The sequence below is a fragment of the Cydia splendana genome, chromosome 8 (assembly GCF_910591565.1).
Source record: "Cydia splendana chromosome 8, ilCydSple1.2, whole genome shotgun sequence".
Classification (NCBI taxonomy): domain Eukaryota; kingdom Metazoa; phylum Arthropoda; class Insecta; order Lepidoptera; family Tortricidae; genus Cydia; species Cydia splendana.
The window spans coordinates 19,815,712-19,838,751 of NC_085967.1; the positions used below are offsets into that span (position 1 = coordinate 19,815,712).

Here is a 23,040-nt window from a genome sequence, read left to right on the forward strand (position 1 = left end):
ATCTTCGGGAGGGCCTTTGTCGAGGGCCCTCCATCAAATCGTACGGCCAAATATAACGGTTGCCCAACTAATACGTAAACAAAGGCCCAACAAAATCCCTACAAGAAAATGCTATTAGGGAATGTTCTTATTGCGTTATATGAAGTTTGTGAATTCTTCTATAGTAAAATGTTCATCAAATCATCATGTTTAGGTCATGAGTGTCATGACTTATGGACTATTTTTTACTTTACAATTACATAATAGTTTATGGCCTACATTTCTTTTATTTACTTCAGCTAAATAAACAAATCTAAACGTTCTTTTCTGTTGTTGCAATTGAAACCAATTAATTTAAAAATATATGTTTTATTTACAAAAAAAATACATGTGATCAATATCTGTCTCTTAAATATAAATTGTTATTAAAAGCTTTTGTTTATCTTTTCCAATTCCTCATTAGATTTCTCGGCTGGTTCTCTGAGAATTCTCGTGTGATTCTCTGTTCTCGGCGTGGTATCTATCTGCGAGACTCGGGCGCCATTCTCGCGTAGATCTCTGGGATATCGTAGTCGTACTCTTCGCGTTTCTGCGTCGTTTTTACTCCGTTCTTAACTCCATACCCTGGAATCATACAAATTGCTTACACTTTTACAATGGTCACGAATCATATTGCTATCCCCTAATGAAAATGACACGTTTTCTTTATCTTTAGACTTGAATTATTTCTGAAGTAGCTGCTACTGTGCGACAGAAGAACTGAATGATATACCATTGTCATAGCGTGAATTAATAAAGTTAAAATCGACCAAAGCGATTAGGTACCAAGACCAAGTCGCTATACTTTGATTCTGTGTCTGAAAGCGCAACATTTATGATTTTAACTAACTTACTAGACAAAGCTACAAAAAATTAACTTATTGTTTTTTCCTGCATTCTTCAATAGTACATGCATGTATTGTTATAATTTTTTATGACATGTTTAAGTGTATAATTAATACAATTATTACCATTTTTTGTTGTTTACAATAATTTATGTTTCATACTTCGCCTCAATGTCTACAATCCTACACTAACCACAGTTTCTTTTTGACCCAATGTTCAACTGGTGGAGAATGCGTTAAGTCCGCCAATTCGTACAATTTTATATCGTGCAATAAAGTTTAAATAAATAAATAGTTAAAGTTTTACATACCGGTCTTAGTAGGGTACTTGGAGACGGTGGTCCCACACGCACGGCACCCGCACTCCAGCGGCGACGCGACGACGTGAGGTTGCGTGGTTCCATCTTCGCAGTTCAGCGATGCCGTCACTTTGGTGTATTTTGTCGCCTGGCAACATTCGCACCGGGAGTCGTGGCTGCCGGTCTCTGGAAATTAATATAATGAGGGCTAGAGTAATTGTCAACTTTCGAATTAAAAACTTAAAGCTCAAGGCATGTGATGATTTGTAACAATCTTAAGGTGGCGATTGACTTGTAACATTACGATGTAATGTAACGTTCACGGCGAACGTGTTACTTTGTAGCTACGCGGCGAACGCTCGTCTCGAACGCTCTGCTCACTTGTGCTCCTGCTCCATTTTCAGATCACCAAAGACCCGAGACGAGAGCGCTCGCGAACCTGTACTGACTTGTAATGTAACATTCAAAGGGATTCGCGAAAAAACCGACAGCCCAGTGGACTGCGCGGCGCGAGCGTCGAGCGGCTCGGCTCGCTGCACTGACTGCTGTAATGCTGGAGTTGTATCATGTTACATTACACCGAAATGATACAAGTCAGTCGCCTCCTTTAGTTGTTAGAAGTTGTGTTATAATTTACCTCACCTTTTCCCTACGTTTTTGTATAGCGTGCCGGATTAGTGTAGGCGCCGTGGGTACGTAGACTACACAGCTCGGAAAACCATACTATGGTGATGTATGTATGTATTGTAAAGTTTATCATCTGTCTCCGTGTACTTAGGGTTGCTGGATAGATTGTAAAGTATGTCGGCCTGGAACGGCAGCAGTGTTCTCGCAGTGTGGGACACAGTTACGAATCAGGAAACCATACTATGGTGATATATGTAAAGTAGCTGACGTACGGTGTTGTAGAGTGTGCCGGATTGGCATGACCCACGGCATTCACGGAAGCCTAGCACGGGAGCAGTATTCACGTGGAAACGGACCCACGAATCGGGAAACCGTACTATGGTGATATATGTGAACTAGTTGACTTACGGTTGTTGTAGAGTGTGCCGGATTGGCATGACCCGCGGCATTCTCGAAAGCCTGGCGCGGGAGCAGTATTCATGTGGAAACGGACCCACGAATCAGGAAACCATACTATGTTGATATATATATTATGTAAACTAGCTGACTTACGGTTGTTGTAGAGTGTGCCGGATTGGCATGACCCGCGGCATTCTCTGAAGCCTGGCACGGGAGCAGTATTAACGTGGAAACGGACCAATGAATCGGGAAACCATACTATGGTAATATATGTAAACTAGCTGACTTACGGTTGTTGTAGAGTGTGCCGGATTGGCATGACCCGCGGCATTCTCAGAAGCCTGGCACGGGAGCAGTATTAACGTGGAAACGGACCAATGAATCGGGGAACCATACTATGGTGATATACCTATGTAAAGTAGCTGACTTACGGTTGTTGTAGAGTGTGCCGGATTGGCATGACCCACGGCATTCTCGGAAGCCTGGCACGGGAGCAGCGTTCACGCAGACGCCATGGGGTCGTAGTGTCACGCGGATCAGGCCCACTGTCTCCGATTGTGGTATTTGCTCGGGGTAACAAGTTTCTGCAATAAAAAACATGAATTAAGTTTAAAATGCTATTTAAATCATTTCACCTTTTATCTTTTCGTTTCCACTTCTTGGAATTTGTCAAAAATGTAGCCAGTCTAAAAGCAAGTACCTACCTAATCTCAAATAAAAAAAAATATCGGTAAAAAAACTGCAGCACTGGTGGCCTAGCGGTAACAGGGTGCGACTTTCAATCCGGAGGTCGGGGGTTCAAACCCCGGCTCGTACCAATGAGTTTTTCGGAACGTATGTTCGAAATATCATTTGATATTTAGGTACCAGTCGCTTTTCGGTGAATGAAAACATCGTGAGGAAACCGGACTAATCCCAAAAAGGTCTAGTTTACCCTCTGGGTTGGTCAGATGGCAGTCGCTTTCGTAAAAACCAGTGCCTACGCCAATTCTTGGGATTAGTTGCCGAGCGGACCCCAGGCTCCCATGAGCCGTGGCAAAACTGCCGGGACAACGCGAGGAAGATGATGATCGGTTAAAAACTATGCACCTAGGTGTTTTTGAGGTCACAAATAAACCAAATTGAGGAACTTTCTGCGTAACTTACTAAGGGCAGCGGGTTTTTCCTTGCACACCGTGCAACAGGTCTCCTTAACGAGGTCTTCCGGCGCGCACGCCGCCACGTCGGGGCACGGGGCGCGGGATGACGTCATCAGCAGGTCGTCGCCGCTGCGCTCGCAGGTGAACGTTGTGCAGTTGTCAGTGGACTTCCAGATTGAACCTAGAAATTAAAAAAATAATCTTTTTTTTTTCTGCATCCGGACAAAAATAGGATAATGTCGCCTATCATCCAGCACAAAAACTACGAGCAACTGTAGTTTTTAAAATTCGGCTATCCTGAAAACACATGTCCCTATGTTAACATACCTGCATCCTTCAAGTCTTCTTCCACCACACACTGCTCCTGTCTACAATGTTCGCAGCAGACGCCAGGCGCTGGCTTCACACATATTGCCAACCTTATTTACATGTTCATGCAAGACTATAGTTACGCCAATCGCCCAGCGCTACCACGAGCAAATATATTTTTCAACATTCGGCTGTCCTGACAAAACAGACGTCCCTATGTTAGCATACCTGCATCCTTCAACTTCCACCACGCATTGCTCCTGTCTGCAATGTCCGCAGCAGACGCCAGGGGTAGGCTTTACATATTTCTAACTTTATTTACATGTTATCATGCATGTGTATTGGCGCTACGACAAGCAACTGCAGTTTTTAACATTCGGCTATCCTGACAAAACACACGTCCGTGAACGTTATTTACTAGCACACCTGCATCCTTCAACTCATCTTTCACCACACACTGCTCCTCTCTGCAATGTCCGCAGCAGACGCCAGGGGCAGGATTCACATATTTCTAGCCTTATTTACATGTTATCGTGCAAGTGTATAAGTGTATTGGCGCTACTCCAAGCAACTGCGGTTTGTAACATTCGGCTATCCTGACAAAACACACGTCCGTGAACGTTATTTACTAGCATACCTGCGTCCTTCAACTCATCTTCCACCACGCACTGCTCCTGTCTGCAATGTCCGCAGCAGACGCCAGGCACTGGCTTCACGTATTTCCAGCCTCGCTTGCAAGTCGTCGTGCAAGTCTCTACGTTGGGCGAGTGCGCCAGTCGGCCAGTACCGTCGCGTGCGCAAGTGAAGTTCTTGCACGGGTCTGGAGACTGCCATGTTTGACCCTCCTGAAATATAAAACGTAGGCCGTAATTAGAAAACTTTGATAAAGATAAAGAATACTAACACACTATATCGAGTGTCTCCAAACCTAGGAGTAAAATAGCTAATTCTATGAAAGCAACAGCAGAGTTGGTTTTAATTTTTTATACTTGTTTGTGTTGTTTGATAAAAAATAAGTTCCCTAATATATCACACGGATGACAAAGACAATGTTAAAAGATTACAGAAGTAGTGCATAATTGTTATCCATCGTATTTTCTCGGAAACGTTCGTATTTGTCATACTAGTTCAGTCAATGTCAGTACTTTTTGTACCGAGACTAACTTAAATAGCAAGACATGTTCGTAAGTTTCCGTGAAAATACAACGGAAAACAATTATGCACTACAGCTGTACGACGAATAGTATCTATATGGACATACCTGCCTCGAATGCCCAGGGGTTGCAGAATCCCGGGCACAACACCTCGGCTCACCGGGGTCTTTCCCAGAAGTCGTCGGCAACGTCAAGGGCTAGACTTCTTGGTAGAGTTGGGTTGGCAATAATAGTGCCGCCAACCCACCACGCAAAATAGGCGCAATAATATGACGTCGAGTTGCGGAAACCAAGCCCGCGAGAACCTATAACCTATAATATATATATGGACATACCTGATAAATGTCATTTCCCACTCGGCAAGCAACAGGCTCCTGTGTCTTGCAGCACTTGCCCGCCGGCTTCTCCTCTTTCAGGACGAACTGCTTCCTCAAGGCCACGGGGACTTCCGGGCAGGTCTCGTTTGACGTTTGGACTTGCAGCTGGAAGATAAAAAACTGCTTTTAAAAGACGCACAACAATACAATACAACACAACAACACAATATTTAAGGTAGACGTCCACAGGGCCGCATCGCACGCATCGGACGCATCGCACGCAACGGATCAGAGAACGCACTTGTGTGACTTTCTATACAAAGAATACTAAAATCCGTTGCGTGCGATGCGGCCCCGTGGACGTCTATATTTAATCTAAGTATAGATAGTATAGATTTTGATCATTTCATGAAATGCTATAATATTAAAACAGATCATAGTGATATTCATTATATGGTAGGGTTAGGTTGAACTTTTTATTTGTGTTATAGCAGTGAGGCGACACTCCTTCTTTCGGGCATTCTCGGCTCCGTTCGGCTTAGCATTGCTACGAGCAATTATTAGAGTTTGCACAACTTGACGTCCCTTTGTGTGCACACTCACAGATAAGATAATTACTTGATTTTTGACAACCCTAAATAGCCGATAGTGAAATATATTAGAAAGAGACAGCATAATTCGTCCCTGAATAGCTGTCAAACTTCGGTTTTGTAGAAAGTTTTTTTTCTGTACGATAGTACAAACAGCAACACTCTTAACTGTCCATCGGTGGATCTTATGCCTTTTGTAATAAGGTCCACCGATGGACAGTTAACAGTGTGGGCGATTGTACTATGACTTATTCTGTGGTAATACTTACGTTGCCGTCAGCTAACAGACAAGTGTAGTTAGTACACAGGTCCGGTGACTGCCACGTCGTGCCAATAGGCCGTTCCACGCCAGTACATACGCAAGCTACTGGCTTGCACTTGCCGCAACATTGACCGCTCGAGGGCTTGGCGGGGAAGTACTTCCAGCCCTGGGAGAAACATTGTTGGTTAAAACATCAGGCTTATCAATAAAACATTCAATATAAGATTAAAATAAAATCATCATGAAAATAGTCATTGATCCAAAAGTGAGTAAAAAGTTACTATTAAGAATAAAAAATTAGTGCGCCATGGCAGTATCTAGCGCGAGTTAATCTATTCCTCTTTAGATCAGTTAAGCCTAATGACTCTCAAGTGAACGGGATAGCGGACCAGATGAGCCTAGTCTTTCATAAAACTCTTGTTTTGATCGTTGAATATGTCCTTTGGTGCCGTGACCAGGATTACGACTAAACATTTGTGACGTTTTCAACCAAATTAAAGATATGTGGAATTAGCGCCTTATTGACAACCGACAATAAGTACCCTTATTGTTGAGAATAGCACATTTAATCAATAAATACCAGTGTATAAAAATGTTGTGCATTTCAATCAATCCACATGTATATAAAATGTCCTAGGTCTGGCCTAGTCGGTAGTGACTAGTGACCCTGCCTGTGAAGCCTATGGTTATAATCCCGTATAGGTTCGAATCCCGGTAAGGGCATTTATTTGTGTGATGAGCACAGATATTTGTTCCTAAGTCTTGGATGTTTTCTATGTATTTAAGTATTTGTATATTATATTTATCGTTGTCTGACTACCCACAACACAAGCCTTCTTGAGCTTACCGTGGGACTTAGTCAATTTGTGTATATTTATTTAATTATAAAATATAGAACCTGCCGATTTGCAATGTTGAAAATATCTTACCGGTTCGCAATCTGTAGGGCAGGTCTGCACGGTTGTGACTTTCTCTAATTTCCCATCTTCCACTTGTACGCATTGATAAGATTCGCATACGTCGTGCGGGTTCGTCCAGTTTTCGCCCACCTATAGAAAAACATAAGTATATTTGAATTTACCGGCAGGGGAGGGTAGTTGACGAATAGTCACAATATACACGGTGTCACCGTATTTATAACACTTGTTAAATAAATTGAAACCATTCTGCAATAGTTAAACTGTATACAAATTATTTGTCTTTCACCATCAAAATAACAACTTTCTTGGTTTTCCATTTATTGGAGTAGAGCTGTTGTAAATATAATTTAATGTGACGTCTATATAGTTATAATTTTTTATGAAGAGGTGTTTGAAAAGCCGACTTCAAATGACCAACTTTGACTCTCATTGTTTGACGGTGACTCGTATATGGACATTTTTTGATTCCTCAGAAAAAAACTATCCCAACTACAACCAAATAGTCATTTCAGAAAAGTAGTTGACAAATACTCACTCTGTACACGGTGTCTCCCGCCCGACAAGCGACCTGCGCGGCGCCGGGGCAGCACGCGAAGGGCACGGGGCGCGGCTCCAGCACGAACTGGTCGCCGGCGCCCAGCGCGGGGCACTCCGTCACGGCGCAGCGCGGCGCGGGGCCCGGGGGGGACGGCTCGCAGCGGCATGAACGGCACGGACCGTCGAGCCAAGCAGAGTCCAGCTGAAAGAGGTTTGGGTCAATTAGGGCCACTTGCGCATTCTAGGGTTAACTCGGAGTTAACCGTTTATACAGGGCTAAACTGGCTGTATAAACGGTAAAAGTTGATTGAACCTGCGACGCGCAAGTGGCCCAAAACGGTTAACTCCTAGATAGTTGCCTAGCCTTGAGGCGCGCAAGTAGTCCTTAAGGAATTTGATTTCTGTGCCACTTTATATTATATTCTTTGCCACTTTGGCACAGAGGAAAACTTTAAAACCATTACGAGTGCTGAGTGAGTAATTGGAAAAATGCATGTAAATTTCGATTATAAACTAGCTAATGAATGTACAGTATAGTGTAATGTAATTAAATGCGATGATGATGATGATTGCCATACGATCAATAAATAAACACTAACAATTATTATAAAAGTTGTTAGGAATAAATAACAAATTGTATAAACATTCTATTGTTAAGATTAAAATTTGTTGGAACATTTTAGAGTGAGGATAGGCAATATATCAAAACTCACATCCTTCAGCATGGTCTGTGGCGTAGATCGGGCTTTTTCGCCACCTTTGGGAGCTGCCTCCCATTCTAGTGTCACTAGGCATTTATCGGCGGGCAATTCTGTAAAACAACAACACAATGTCACAAAATAAATAATACCTAGTACTAGGTACAGAAGGTTCACTCTCTAACAAAACGCGTCTATTGCGACAGATTAGGTATATGACCGCAATGTGGCGCCAGCGCGATCAGGCGTCCGTTCCATAGCGACTCGCGGCAACTACTACTGCTAGACACCAAATTTGGTGTGGGCCGCATGTACTTGTAGCGACGGGACCAAATCGCAGAGTGAGTCACGCCTGACAATGTGCAAAATACAACATTACATTAAAATGTAAAGCCTCTTTCCCACTCTCATTTCTCATATACCTACCACCCGTTTTATAGCTTGAATTCACATCTAACAAAGGCGAGAAACTGACATGCTTAGTTTCATGGGTGCGATACGGACTTTTTGGCACAGCATGACAGTAAAAACTAGCCTTTTTCATCCTATCATTGTTGTGCGATAATCATTGTACAGATTATGATGCTCTATCGACAGTATCGACACACCACGTACCGAAAAGTTAGTTAGCAAGATAGTGCGCTAAACGAAATCAAACAAAATGTATACTATTTTTACCGCATTTATAAACCGGACAGCAACCGCCCGTGATGTTAACGACACGACGCGTGTGGTGCGGCGGGCACGACACGGGTGCGGGGCACGTGTCCGGACGACACAGCAGTTGTGCTTTCGGACAACCGTCGGAATTGTCGATGATGCGTTGCATGCCCGGCATTCTTAGTAATATGTCTGACTCACTCATTATCCTAGATTACTCTAAATTGTAGATTCAACTACAAGATGGAGCATTACCTAACATGCAACAAAATACAATGATTGCTCCCTAAAATAAGAATGTGTAAAATGCAACTTACTCAACTCTCAGTAAACGCTTTAAAATACTGTCTGTCTGCTTTAAGTAATGTTAAGCTACTTGGTACTTACCGCATTTATAATCCGGACAGCAACCGCCCGTGGTATTAACGACACGACGCGTGTGGTGCGGCGGGCACGACACGGGCGCGGGGCACGTGTCCGGACGACACAGCAGTTGTGCTCTCGGACAACAGCCGGAATTGTCGATGATGCGTTGCATGCCCGGCATGATTTCCACCTCGCTGTCGGTTGGGATGTGCTCGCATTCACTGGCCGGCTTACATTCTGAAAACAAAAAGTATTTCAACCTGATGTTTAAAATAATTAAGTATGTATGTACACTGGCGTTCAAAAGTGCATGGAGATGTATCAACCGTAATATTAAGGAATTACGGTCGACATCTATCCGTACACTTTTGAACGCCACTGTACATTTAACCTGCAAAAATATCTTGCTCAACAAAACTTATAATCTCAATTTAGTTTCAGGGATAATTATCTACAGTTTGAATCTTGACGGTACCCGTTTATAAATATGTAACTAAAGTAGACGTACTGTCTTTGACCTCTGACCGATATTAGAAAATATCGATCAAAACCCTTTTTGTGTTATCTATTCGTATTTAGATTGTACATACGTAGAGCAGTTTCCCAAGCCAAACAAATCAGAAGATTTTTACATAAGCTTTTAAACAGGAAAAAAATTAGATTTGATCCATCTCTCGTAGTTTATAAGACAACATACCACAGGCAAACTCCTTGCATCCGCTAGGCGTAGTTTTCTGTTTAAGTATTTGGCCGTATCCACATTCCATCTTCTTAGGCTCTTCACACAATGCTTGCGGTTTTTGTACTGTAAAGAATATTACAAATTTTAAAACACCTGGCTTGTGCTATAGAACAAATGCATCGAGCGTCTGTGTATCAAAAACAAAAGATTCAGTGAAATATATGCAGAGACGCTGTTCCCATATAACCATTCCAGTCGCAGAATCACAAAGTGGTAACTAAATGTCAGATGTGTCGTAACAGAGTCCACACAATGTGTCTAGAATTGTTTCGAAACAAAGTGTCGTCGCCGTGTCTACACTTTTCCGTAACAAGGTGTCGACACATTTGTGTGCACTTTGCGTGCGGTTTGCGACTAAATCTGACAGCAAATTTGTGACAGCAAATGTCAATATAAAATCCCTCTTGAAAACCAAGGTTTGTCAAACTACTATTAGTGTCTCGTGTGCTCGTAATTCTAGTAAGTCATCATGGGCAATGCAAATGATAATAATCGACCGAAACCATATAAACACCCAACACCCGTCAACCTTTTACAGAAAAGTTTTTAAAGAAATTCAATAAGCTACTTAGGTCAGGCAACGAATGCTCCAAAAGTTGTAGAGGGAAATGCTCGGAACACAATTTTTGACTCCGTAACTCGGTTTGACAAGTTAGGAGGTGAACATATCAAAAGTCCCCGGCCGTAGCCCTTGAGCGGGGGGAGAGAGGGGGCTTTGAAGGTCCCATTTTCCCGTTTTTCGATTATATCTCGGAAACTATGCATCTCAGCGACATGGCCACTTATACAAAATGAAAGTTAATTTAATTTGTTACAAGTTTATTTAATCAATTTTTTCGATATGTTGAATAGTTTTTGAGATATCCGCTCTTGAAAGTTTATTTAGGGCTCTCAATTTTATCTTGATATATCTATATCAGTGAAGGTGCTAGGCCGTGTTTGCTATCGTTTTCGTATAAATCTGGGGTGCTGAATCCATTTAAGATATCACATTGACACCATTCCACAAAATAAAAAGAAATCTTTTTAGGGTTCCGTACCTCAAAAGGAAAAAACGGAACCCTTATAGGATCACTCGTGCGTCTGTATGTATGTCCGTCTGAATACACAAAATAGTTCTTTACCTATAGATGACAGGAAAACCTATTAGAAATGTGCAGTCAAACGCGAGTCGGACTTAATGTACGGAACCCTTAATACGCGAGTCCGACTCGCACTTGGCCGGTTTTTTTGAAACTCTTGACGCTTAACCGCTGAACCGATTTCGTTGAAATTTGGTATAGAAATAGTTTGCGTCCCGGAACAGGACATAGGATAGATCTTATAACCAAAATCATCTTTTGAAGGTGTGAAAAGTGGCGTGGAAATTTGTACGGGAAATCAATAACCACTGAACCGATTTATATGAAATTTGGGATGGTCTACATCTTTGATTTAGTTAAAAATGATAGCTAGTTTGTTAGTGCACGACACCTTGCACTTTGTGACTATGCGCTGAAACTTGGTACAGTTGATTCTTAGCTGGTCATGAGCAGATACAGACCGGGAGACCTCGAGAGCCACGTCTCATTTAGTGGGGGGAGGGGGGGAAGTTCGACGCCGCCGCGCTTCACTTGGAGCAACATTTCTCTAAAACTGTACCTATTAGGGCATGTGATATATCATTTTCGGTTAAATTAAGGATGAGGAATTTTTTTTTGGAACCAAAACAATGCACTTTCTAACAAAAAAAAACATAAAGTAGAAAAGACAAAAAAACGTATCTTGGATTTTTTCATAATTACCATTTTTTTTTTAAGTGTAGTAGGAATCTGAAAACAAAAAATATAGTTGTAAAGCTACACTTATAACGTTTAAGAAAATATATAGTTTATTATACAAAACTGTTGATAAATGGGAGATAAAAAATAATATTAAGCGTGGGCCAGAGTGATCTCAATACAAAATATTATGAATGTGGGAAAGTTACTTTTATAATTTGTTCTACAATCGTTTATTTTTTAGTTTTTCGTAAATAACTCGTAAACGGTAGCCCACAGCAAAAAAATATCTTTTACGTAAATAATCTGTTTCAGATTTCTTATAAAATAAGTGCTCCTTTTTTTCGCTAAGGTCAATATTAAAAAAAATGTTGAAGGGAGAAAAAATAAATACTAAGGTCCTCTTTTTTAGTCATTCGTAAATAACTCGTAAAGGATGTCCAATAGCAAAAAATATTTTAACACAAGAATAATTAGCATAAAATTTCCTACAAAAAAGGTTATTCAAACTTTTTCGCTAGGATCAATATTTAAAAAGGGGACCTTAGAATTTATTTTCTCTCTTTAATATCGTTTTTAATATTGATCCTAGCGAAAAAGTTCGAATGACCTTTTTTGTAGGAAATTTTATGTAAATTATTCATGTACTAAAAATTTTTTTGCTATTGGCCTTCGTTTACGAGTTATTTACGAATGACTAAAAAAGGGGACCTAAGTATTTATTTTCTCCCTTTAATATTTTTTTTAATATTGATGGTACCGAAAAACAGTAGTACTTATTTTATAAGAAATCTGAAACAGATTATTTACGTAACAGATATTTTTTTGCTGTGGGCTACCGTTTACGAGTTATTTACGAAAAACAAGAAAAATAAACGATTGTAGAATAAATTTTAAGTAACTTTCCCACATTCATAATATTTTGTATTGAGATCACTCTGACCCACGCTTAATATAATTTTTATCTCCCATTTATCAACAGTTTTGTATATTAAACTATATATTTTCTTAAACGTAATAAGTGTAGCTTTACGACTGTATTTTTTGTTTTCAGATTCCTGCTACACTTTAAAAAAAAATTGGTAATTATGAAAAAATCAAAAATACGTTTTTTAGTCTTTTCTACTTTATACTTTTTTTTTGTTAGAAAATGCATTATTTTTGTTCCAAAACTAGATTCCTCATCCTTAATTTATCCGAAAATGATATATTACATTCCCTAATAGGTATAGTTTTAGAGAAATGTTGCTCCAAGTGAAGCGCGGCGGCGTCGAACTTTCCCCCTCCCTCCTCACTAAATGAGAGGTGGCTCTCGACGGCTCCCGGTCTGTATCTGCTCAAGACCAGCTAAGAATCAACTGTGCCAAGTTTCAGCGCATAGTCTCAAAGTGCAAGGTCCCCATACAACGGTGTGCAGTAACAAAGCAGCTATGATGAAAAAACATGACTTCAAACCTAAACTTAAACAGTATTAACTTCAAGAAGTCAATTCTGAATTCCCCCCTACACCTCATTTCACACCTTTAAAGGATGATTTTTGAGATAACTTATTATATCCTGTCTCGGGACTCAAAATATATGTGTACCAAATTTAAATTAAAACTGTTCAGCAGTTTAAGCGTGAAGAGGAGTTTAAAAGAAAGTATTTTAATAAGTTTATATGTTTTTACTTCGGAATGGTGTCAATGTGATACCTTAACTAAATTTGGTACTGCGAATTTATACGAAAACGATACCAAAGATGGCCTCGTAGCTTTACTGTTGTAGAAGTCAAAATAAAATTGAGAGCCCTAAATTCTTATTACTTGGCCAAACTTGTGTAGAAGGAAAAGGTAAAATAAAAGTCTTCGGCAGGAATATAAGACACAAATATATATATTTTTTGCGTTACTATTTCATTCATCAAATATAAACATACCTTGATTATACTATTCTAGTGAGATCCTCATAGATAAACAAAAACATTTACTTAAAAAATTACAAGGTCGAAATGTCACGGAACTTGTGAGAGTAATATGTGAAAAATAAAAACTTTTATGACAAAAAAAATCTGGACACAATTTAAGAATCACCCAATTGCGTCGAGGAATCATCTGTATTTTTGCTTGTTTCATTACCTCCTCGCTTCTTTTTTGTCCTTTGTATTCTGTAGCAATTTGTTAGATCTGAAAATAAAGATAACTTGCGTCGTCACGGATGTCGATTTATAGGTTTTAGGGAGTGCAGAATTCGAAAACGATGATCATTTTATAATCCAAGATGGCGGCTATGTATTTTGTCATAAAAGTGGAATCCAAAATAGTCATCATTTTCGAAATCTGCGCCCCCTAAAACCTATAAAACGATATCCATGACGACTTTTATGACATAGTGCATTGCCGCCATTTTGAAATTGAAAATGTTATCATTTTCGAAATCTGCGCCCCCTAAAACCTATAAAACGACATACATGACGACTTTTATGACATAGTGCATGGCCGCCATCTTGGAATCCAAAATGGTCATCATTTTCGAAATCTGCGCCCCCTAAAACCTATAAAACGACAACCATGACGACTTTTATGACATAGTGCATGGCCGCCATTTTGGAATCCAAAATGGTTATCATTTTCTAAATCTGCGCCCCCCAAAACCTACAAAACGACACCCATGACGACTTTTATGACATAGTGCATGGCCGCCATTTTGGATTTCAAAATGGTCATCATTTTCTAAATCGGGGCCCCCTAAAACCTATAAAACGACATCCATGACGACTTTTATGACATAGTGCATGGCCGCCATCTTAGAATCCAAAATGGTCATCATTTTCGAAATCTGCGCCCCCTAAAACCTATAAAACGACACCCATGACGACTTTTATGGCATAGTGCATGGCCGCCATTTTGGATTCCAAAATGGTCATCATTTTCAAAATTGGGGCCCCCTAAAACGTATAAAACGACATCCATGACGACTTTTATGACACAGTGCATGGCCGCCATTTCGGATTCCAAAATGGTCATTATTTTCGAAATCGGCACTCCCTAAAACCTATATATCGACACCCATCTCGACTTTTATGACAAAGTGTTTTGCTGTAACCATCTGCATGCAAGACATTTCTATTATTTTTACGTACAAAAATGGCCCCCTGTCAACTTTCAATCGAGATTTAATCGATAATTTATTCGATTAATATTCAGATTAATTCAATTTCAATCTATGTTAGGTCGACTAAACTAATCGCGATTAAAATTTGAGAATTAACTTTTTTTATTCCATTAATTAGTCGAATAAACAGTTAATCGATTAATGCCCATCTCTGACCACGGCATTTTTACACTTTGAGAATATCTGAAAACAAATCAACACAAGGAGCCATTTTGCAAATCCAGTAACATACCAGTAACTTTGTTATTACTTTTGACAGCGCGTGTCATGTGTCAACACAGAGTCGACAAAAAGTCGAAACATTGCAACTACTTTGTGACTGCAATATTTCTCAGCCTTAAACCATATTTATACATCATAATTAACAAGTTTCGTAGTATGTAAAGCGTTATTTCTGTTATTTAAGTATAGTATACGCATCGAAGTACTAAAAATGCTTCAAATAATATAGTTATGAACACAGGCACTGAGAAGTAAACAATTTCATTTCCGGCTAAACTAAAACAATGTGGTGGCGCGTTGATTATATTACACTTAGTTTATCAAATCACTCGAGCAGTTTAATTCCCCATAATAATTTAAGTCCTATTGTAATATAAATGCAAACAATATATAATTAAGTCTTGTAATCCGTTTTAGAGATGGCGTATTAATGTCACTTATTTTTATTTAAGTATTTTTCCATCTGACAGTTTCCATTTGACAGGAACAAAATGAACGAATGAACGAATGATTTTGGCATGAAGTAGTCGCAAACCCGAAACAATGTGTGCACACGGCGACCACACTTTATGTCACTTTGTGTCATGTGTCGACCCTTCCCCATTTCTGGTAACTGTGTCGACACGGCGACGACTCTGCGACTGGAATTGTGACCGAAACAGACGGTGTCGACACAAGATGTGTCAACACCGCGTCGTAACGGCGACTGGAAATGGTTGTATGGGTTAGCGCTATGTATCAATCGAATCATCCGATACAGCGCCATCTAACGGACAATCCGGTAAACTCGCCACACAAAGAACTCCGAACAGCAAGCGCCAGGCTGTGATGTGCTAAGAAGAACATGTTCCTCTCCTTGCGCGCACACGGGCACGACGCTATTTATGCGCACACAATGAGCGTGCTACTTACAGATTCTATGTTAGCGCGATGTAGCAATTGAGTCATCCGCTACAGCGCCATCTAATGGACACTTGTGTAAACTCACCGCACAAGTACTCAGAACAGCAAGCGCCAGGTCGTGGTGTAGTGAGGAGTTCCTCGCCCTGCGCGCACACGGGCACGGAGCACGTCATTTTCGTGCACGATACGTGCGCGACGCGCTCGCCCTCCAGCTTGCTGCACGTGCATTTGCTGCATGCGTCTTCCTGTGAGTACAAATCAGTTAGTTCTATTCTTCAAAACGAAGTCAAATTTAAAACAATTCCAGATGTTTGATTCGGCTTAAATTTACCATATTATTTGTATATGTAAGACTGATGACTAAAGCAGAACTGATGATGGAAGCCGAAGGTTGAAATGTTTAGGATTGTTAGAATGGTCTCAATGATTACTTTTTTTATGATATAGTTTTTATGGTCGCCCACCAGCAACATCAGAGGGGTTGTAAGTGCGTTGCCAACCTGTAAGATGGGAGTACGCTTTCTTTCAAAAGAAACTCGTATTCCTATTTACTTACTTGCCACTCGTCTCCAGCGTAGTGTTCCTTATTGGCATCGCAAGGGAAACATTTCGTTGGCCCTATACAGCTGTTCTCTACTCGAACCTAATAAAATAAGGACCTAAATTAGTTTCAATCCACATACGTATAGTAGGTAATAAATATAAAATAATGTGTTTTGTAGTGGCAACAAAAAAAGCCGTACAACGACCTCAATGACCACGACTGCTCTGACAAGAGTATCCGACTAAGAAGGAGAAGAATGTGTATTAAATACACCAGCGTGTACGCTATCATAGCAACCCTCACATTTTCAAGTAATTTAGTTCCTAACGTAGTTCGTTCATCACAAAAACAACTGTTTACAAGTTTATTATCACATGTGTCGAGGACATTTTCTAACACATGATGATTCTCCCAGATCTCTCTACAGCCCGTCTACGCACAGCTGTTATACGAACCATACTGGATAAGCAACAATCTAAATTCAACTTTACTAGAAGAGTATTAAGTCCAAATTACCTTTCCTTCAGGACAGAAGCAGCCCTCCACTGGTTTCTTGTCGCATTTTTTGGGGTCCTTTTTCAAATCATCATGGTTCTCGCAGGTCTGCTCACAGTCTACGCATGGTCGGTACACGAACGGTGCTTGGCTGTAAAAACAACTCATTTTAACTTAATACTTAGGTATAAGTAACTAGGTAGTTACTAATAGTCTCTGTGAACCCAAAAATGCCAAAAAATATACGCTGCTCACATACTTTTAAAAGAAAAACAAGACGGGGCCGATTGCATAACAACTTGTAACTAATAATATTAGCGAAAGTCTCTTTCTAATCAAAGGAATTGGAATGAGACTTCCGCTAATAATATTATTTATTACTTTAAAGTTGTATCGGCTCCTGTAGTAAAACGAAATTGTGGACGAAAAACACTTAATAGTGCACCAGGGATACCGCTGTCAGCCTACTTCTATAACATACTAGCGAGCGACCCGCCCCGGCTTCGCACGGATTACACAAAACCTTAACAAATTATACACCTGAACCTTCCTCAAGAATCACTCTATTGATAAGTGAAAACCGCATGAAAATCCGTTCAGTAGTTTTTGAGTTTCTCGCGAACAAACACACAAACAGACAGACGCGGCGGGCGACTTTGTTTTATAAGGTGTAGTGATTTTCAACATTAGAATAATGGAGGAAAACTTACCAAGTGCTAGGACAGAGTGTACCTCTCCAGTCGAGGCAAACGCCCTGTCTTCGGCAAGCGCTGGCATAGTTCTCCAGTGTCGAACATAGGTCTGTAGCATTTCCGCAGATATCCTTCTCGCAAGCTTCTAAGAACGGCTGCGGGTCCACTAACGCGTGACACTGTGGAGAGAAAACGTTAGTGAGTTTAACAATGAGTTTCACTTCAGTATTTACTTTAAGTAACACACTTCAGGCAAAGCGATTTGAAATAGAGGAATAGTGTCGAAGTAAATTATGTAGTCAGTACATTTACTGCCATCTTTCGTCACAAATGATTAAAACTTTTAGAACGCTATGTGAGCTATCGCTCGAAAAGATGGCACCATACCTTAGGCCTATCCTCGAGTAGATGGCGATACTTTTTGACATTTAACACATATCAGTGAAAAAATAAGGATCAAAGTCAAATGGCGTTCTAAAAGTTTTAATCATTTGTGTCGAATGATGAAAGTAAATTTACTGTGACTACAACATTTACTATGACAAGAGGGGTTCTATACTATTTATTGTCTTTGCTTCAGGTAAGTAAAATTGCGGAATGGGTCACTATCTAACGGCGGTGTCTGGACTTTAACGCTTCGTATATGAAACGCGTGCACGCTCGTTGGTGCCGAAGGTCATACACTGGTTAAAACAAATGCATGGCGGTCGGAGTCGTATCATGTGGGTAACGTTGGCAATCTAGGGTAGCCAGAACAATCGTAGTGATTTAATTCTCTTTGGCCAGAACTGTCAGGATATACGGAGGGTAGAGGTACTTAAGGAGAACAATCTATGTGTATGAAAAGTGTCCATCAAAAAACCTTAAAAACCTAAAACTTCCACCAAACCAAATCACTGACAGCGCACTTCACTCCGTCACTATCGTCTAAGTTCATGTCATGTACTTGTGCTATCCTAGCGCCACCGGAGAGATTTCGAACTATTATTTACAGCTGCCAGCTGGACACTTTTGCAACAGTTCTCGCATTAGAGATTGTTCTCCTTACCTCTACCCTCCATATAGTCAGGATAGTTTGGTGCTGTATCTTACCTGTCCAAACTTGTCCTTATCAAACAGGTTGTAACAGACGTTCTGGTCAGCTGGCGGCGGTACACACTCGGGTTCTGGCGGCGGCGGCTGGTCACACTGGTCTTGTGGTGACATACCCAAGGTAGTGAGGGCAGTTGGGGTCGCTTGCCAACTCTTGCCGTACTGAAAAAAAGAACAGATTTAGAAGAATGGAAGTGGAATAAAAAATCACGTAGTCAAAGTTGTTTATACTTAATGTACCGAAGTTAATCCGCTACCTTACGGCTTCAATCAGAATTAAAGTACATATAATAATATACATTATAGTATATTGACACTTCGCTGGCCCAATATTACAGGGTTCTATGTTTCAATTTTATCGAACTGAAATTTGAACATTGTCATAGTGACATTAAGTCGAATTTCAACTATCTTGAAAATGTAACATAGAACTCTGTAATATTGGGCCAGCGACTTCACGCCGATAAAATGGGGGCTCCTGTGTCACCTTCTACAGAGGAGGATCTGCCACCTCGTAGCCTGAATAGGATATTTGACTGTATTAAAAATATATTATTTTACGCAATGCATGAAATAAAGCACCAGAAGATTAATAGAGAAACGTAGACAGCAATTATTTTTACGCACAATTTATATTTTAAAACCCGTATAAAACTATAAAGAGTAGGTAATTTGATTGTGACGTCACATGCTAGTGTTTCATATAAATTACATAGTAGCAAAACCGTTTTGACAGTTCGAAAAAGAAAATGATTTGACTAGCAGTCAAATACCCTATTGGAATTGACAATTTGACTTTGTCACTGGCTACTAGTGTTATAAACTTACCAGTTCAAAATCTCCTGTGAGAGTACCATTGCTAGTGACTAAAGCTTCCTGGTAGCCAGCGCAGACACCACACAGGCCCTCCGTGGCATTGGCGTACACGTGTGATGGCACGCGGATGCCAAACTCCATCTTCGCGTTCAGCACCGTTAGCTAAAAGAAAAACAAGTTATTATTTATAGGTATTATTTCGTTTGCCGTCGTGGCTAGGCTCTCTGGTCTTCCGATGAGACCATCAGGTGGAAACATTTTAATGCTCAGAGTATCTAATCGTGTGCCGAGCCGACGTGGCTCAATCCGTGATTTCGTCGCGTCGCTACAAGTACATGCGACCCACACCAAATTTGGTGTCTAGCAGTAGTGGTCGCCGCGCACCGCTATGAGACGGACGCCTGCTCGAGCTTGTATCTCTCGTAATGGACGCGTTTTGTTAGAGAGTGAACCTTCTGTACCTACCAGTGGCGGAGCGTCCATACAACTCGATTCCCATCGGCTTGTCTGATATTCAGGCTCTTGGGCCATTTTCTTTAAACTTATGAAGAAAAGGAAGGGCAACTTAGCTACGGCTTGCCTACGAACAATCTAGACGCGCCGCCACTGGTACCTACTACTATTATTTATTCTGTGGCCGAGCGAATTGCACGGATTCTACACTGAGAAGTTAGAAACGGGCGTAATATAAATTTACCTCCATAAACGCGTCGTGTAGTTTCACAACAACGTCTTGTTTGTTGACCACGCTGATGGTCACCCAGTCCTTCTTCGCGGGGAACTTGAAAACTACACTCTTGCCGAAACTGGTCACCAGCTGCAGACAAAACATCTATTAAATGCAGTTCTTTTATAAAAAAAAATATACCACGTCGGTGGCAAACAAGCATACGGCTCGCCTGATGTTAATCCAGATAACCCTAAATCTAAATAATCTTACCCCTGGATTTTTATGATTTTTCGATATATTATCAATTAGCCACTAAAAAAACCAAAAAATAAAGCGGTTTTATAACACCTTGTCGGGCTAAATGGGGTAAGCACTTACATGCGCGTTGCCTACCCTTTAAAAACCCGTACAGTCCTTTTTTTGAAGAGCCCCATACTGTAGACCCCAGGGAAAACCTAGGGCAGACGGACGGACAGACAGACAGACGAACAGTGGAGTCTTAGTAATAGGGTCCCGTTTTTACCCTTTGGGCAATGGAAACCTAAATAAAAGAAGAATTAAGTTAAACACCCTCCTGTTGTCATACTGGTAAATGCTAGCAGACGCCAGTTACCTTCTTAGTGACGGGATCCTTGGTGACGTGGATGACGTTCTTCTCGTAAATGACGTGCACTGACTTGGTGCAGGTGGCGCTGGCTTTGCCATCGCAAGGCCCGTTAGTAGCGTAAACCTGGAGATAATACAAAAGGGGTTTATTAGGAAAAAAAGAAATTCACGTGGGATTGGACCCGCAATAGCGGCTCAATTGGAGCCAATGCTTTTAAACCAAGGAGTTATAAACAAAATAAGAGGTGTACAGTCGAAAGTTTTAATTTATAACCCATTTTGTACCTTGTCACAGTGACAATATTGAGGTCTCTAGCGACTTTCATATTTATTGTCACTGTGACAAGGTACGAAATGGGTCATAAATTTAATCTTTCGACCGGACAATCTAAGATAATTCGTGCTTCTAAATTGAAAGCTGATGGAAATGGCGCTGTACGGCTCTGTCCATTAAGGCTGATTTAGACAGCGCGCGAACTCGCATGCGATTTTAGTTACATTGCGGACTGTTGGTTACGTCCAATTCCACCGACCGATCAAAACCCGCAATGGTATGAAATTCGCATGCGAGTTCTCGCATCGCCTAAAACAGCCCTATGCGGCAACACTGGTTGTCAAAGAGGGGAGGCCTTTGCCCAGCAGTGGGACACTCCTATAGGCTAATAAAAAAAAACACAGGTTGTCAAAACTTGACGTTTGACAATTCAGTTAAAGTTGACGAAATATAAAGTGAGCCGATCTTGTTCAAACTTGTTCGAGAGATCGACTCACTTTATATTTCGTCAACCCTACCACAAAACAAACGGTGCAGTGAAGGGTATTTAGTTAAACTAGATCAGGCGGCCTAGTGCTATGGAGCGTTAGCGATTAGCATGCTGTCTACGGGGCCAGTCCAGAAAAAACCCACCTCTATTGAACCCACCACTTGTATTGGGCCGGTGAGCCTAAAAGAGGTTCAGACTAGAGACCCACCTCGTATTTATGCTGTCCCGTTTCGTTCCTATCTCTAGAAGCGAGATAGGTGCAGTTGCCGAGGAAGGGCATGTCGTCTCCCTCGAACGTGGTGTATTGGGCCGGTGAGCCTAAAAGAGGTTCAGACTATAAACCCACCTCGTACTTATGCTGTCCCGTTTCGTTCCTATCTCTAGAACCGAGATAGGTGCAGTTGCCGAGGAAGGGCATGTCGCCTCCCTCGAACGTGGTGTATTGGGCCGGTGAGTCTAAAAGAGGTTCAGACTATAAACCCACCTCGTACTTATGCTGTCCCATTTCGTTCCTATCTCTAGAAGCGAAATAAGTGCAGTTGCCGAGGAAGGGCATGTCGCCTCCCTCGAACGTGGTGTATTAGGCCGGTGAGCCTAAAAGAGATTCAGACTAGAGACCCACCTCGTACTTATGCTGTCCCGTTTCGTTCCTATCTCTAGAAGCGAGATAGGTGCAGTTGCCAAGGAAGGGCATGTCGTCTCCCTCGAACGTGGTATATTGGGCCGGTGAGCCTAAAAGAGGTTCAGACTATAAACCCACCTCGTACTTATGCTGTCCCGTTTCGTTCCTATCTCTAGAAGCGAGATAGGTGCAGTTGCCGAGGAAGGGCATGGCGTCTCCCTCGAACGTGGTATATTGGGCCGGTGAGCCTAAAAGAGATTCAGACTAGAGACCCACCTCGTACTTATGCTGTCCCGTTTCGTTCCTATCTCTAGAAGCGAGATAGGTGCAGTTGCCAAGGAAGGGCATGTCGTCTCCCTCGAACGTGGTATATTGGGCCGGTGAGCCTAAAAGAGGTTCAGACTATAAACCCACCTCGTACTTATGCTGTCCCGTTTCGTTCCTATCTCTAGAAGCGAGATAGGTGCAGTTGCCGAGGAAGGGCATGTCGCCTCCCTCGAACGTGGTATATTGGGCCGGTGAGCCTAAAAGAGGTTCAGACTATAAGCCCACCTCGTACTTATGCTGTCCCGTTTCGTTCCTATCTCTAGAAGCGAGATAGGTGCAGTTGCCGAGGAAGGGCATGTCGCCTCCCTCGAACGTGGTGTATTGGGCCGGTGAGTCTAAAAGAGGTTCAGACTATAAACCCACCTCGTACTTATGCTGTCCCGTTTCGTTCCTATCTCTAGAAGCGAGATAGGTGCAGTTGCCGAGGAAGGGCATGTCGCCTCCCTCGAACGTGGTGTATTAGGCTGGTGAGCCTAAAAGAGGTTCAGACTA

At 41.4% G+C, this 23,040-nt stretch overlaps 1 protein-coding gene across 1 annotated transcript in view; it reads right to left on the bottom strand.

Moving 5' to 3' along the window:
* Nucleotides 1-332: 332 nt before the first annotated feature.
* Nucleotides 333-23,040, bottom strand: part of LOC134793098 (hemocytin) — a 98,763-nt gene continuing 76,055 nt past the window's right edge. The window contains exons 67-88 of the mRNA XM_063764623.1: nt 21,808-21,933; nt 20,843-20,959; nt 20,257-20,376; nt 19,572-19,721; nt 18,744-18,905; nt 17,670-17,830; nt 16,981-17,110; nt 16,477-16,563; nt 16,006-16,165; nt 9,838-9,945; nt 9,162-9,377; nt 8,793-8,966; nt 8,130-8,227; nt 7,415-7,618; nt 6,889-7,008; nt 5,967-6,125; nt 5,126-5,272; nt 4,274-4,481; nt 3,335-3,508; nt 2,620-2,772; nt 1,175-1,348; nt 333-603 (exon numbers count right to left, since the gene is read on the bottom strand). Coding sequence (XP_063620693.1) covers nt 500-603; nt 1,175-1,348; nt 2,620-2,772; nt 3,335-3,508; nt 4,274-4,481; nt 5,126-5,272; nt 5,967-6,125; nt 6,889-7,008; nt 7,415-7,618; nt 8,130-8,227; nt 8,793-8,966; nt 9,162-9,377; nt 9,838-9,945; nt 16,006-16,165; nt 16,477-16,563; nt 16,981-17,110; nt 17,670-17,830; nt 18,744-18,905; nt 19,572-19,721; nt 20,257-20,376; nt 20,843-20,959; nt 21,808-21,933 — 3,252 coding nt within the window. The 3' untranslated portion in view covers nt 333-499. The remainder of the gene's footprint in view (nt 604-1,174; nt 1,349-2,619; nt 2,773-3,334; nt 3,509-4,273; nt 4,482-5,125; nt 5,273-5,966; nt 6,126-6,888; nt 7,009-7,414; nt 7,619-8,129; nt 8,228-8,792; nt 8,967-9,161; nt 9,378-9,837; nt 9,946-16,005; nt 16,166-16,476; nt 16,564-16,980; nt 17,111-17,669; nt 17,831-18,743; nt 18,906-19,571; nt 19,722-20,256; nt 20,377-20,842; nt 20,960-21,807; nt 21,934-23,040) is intronic.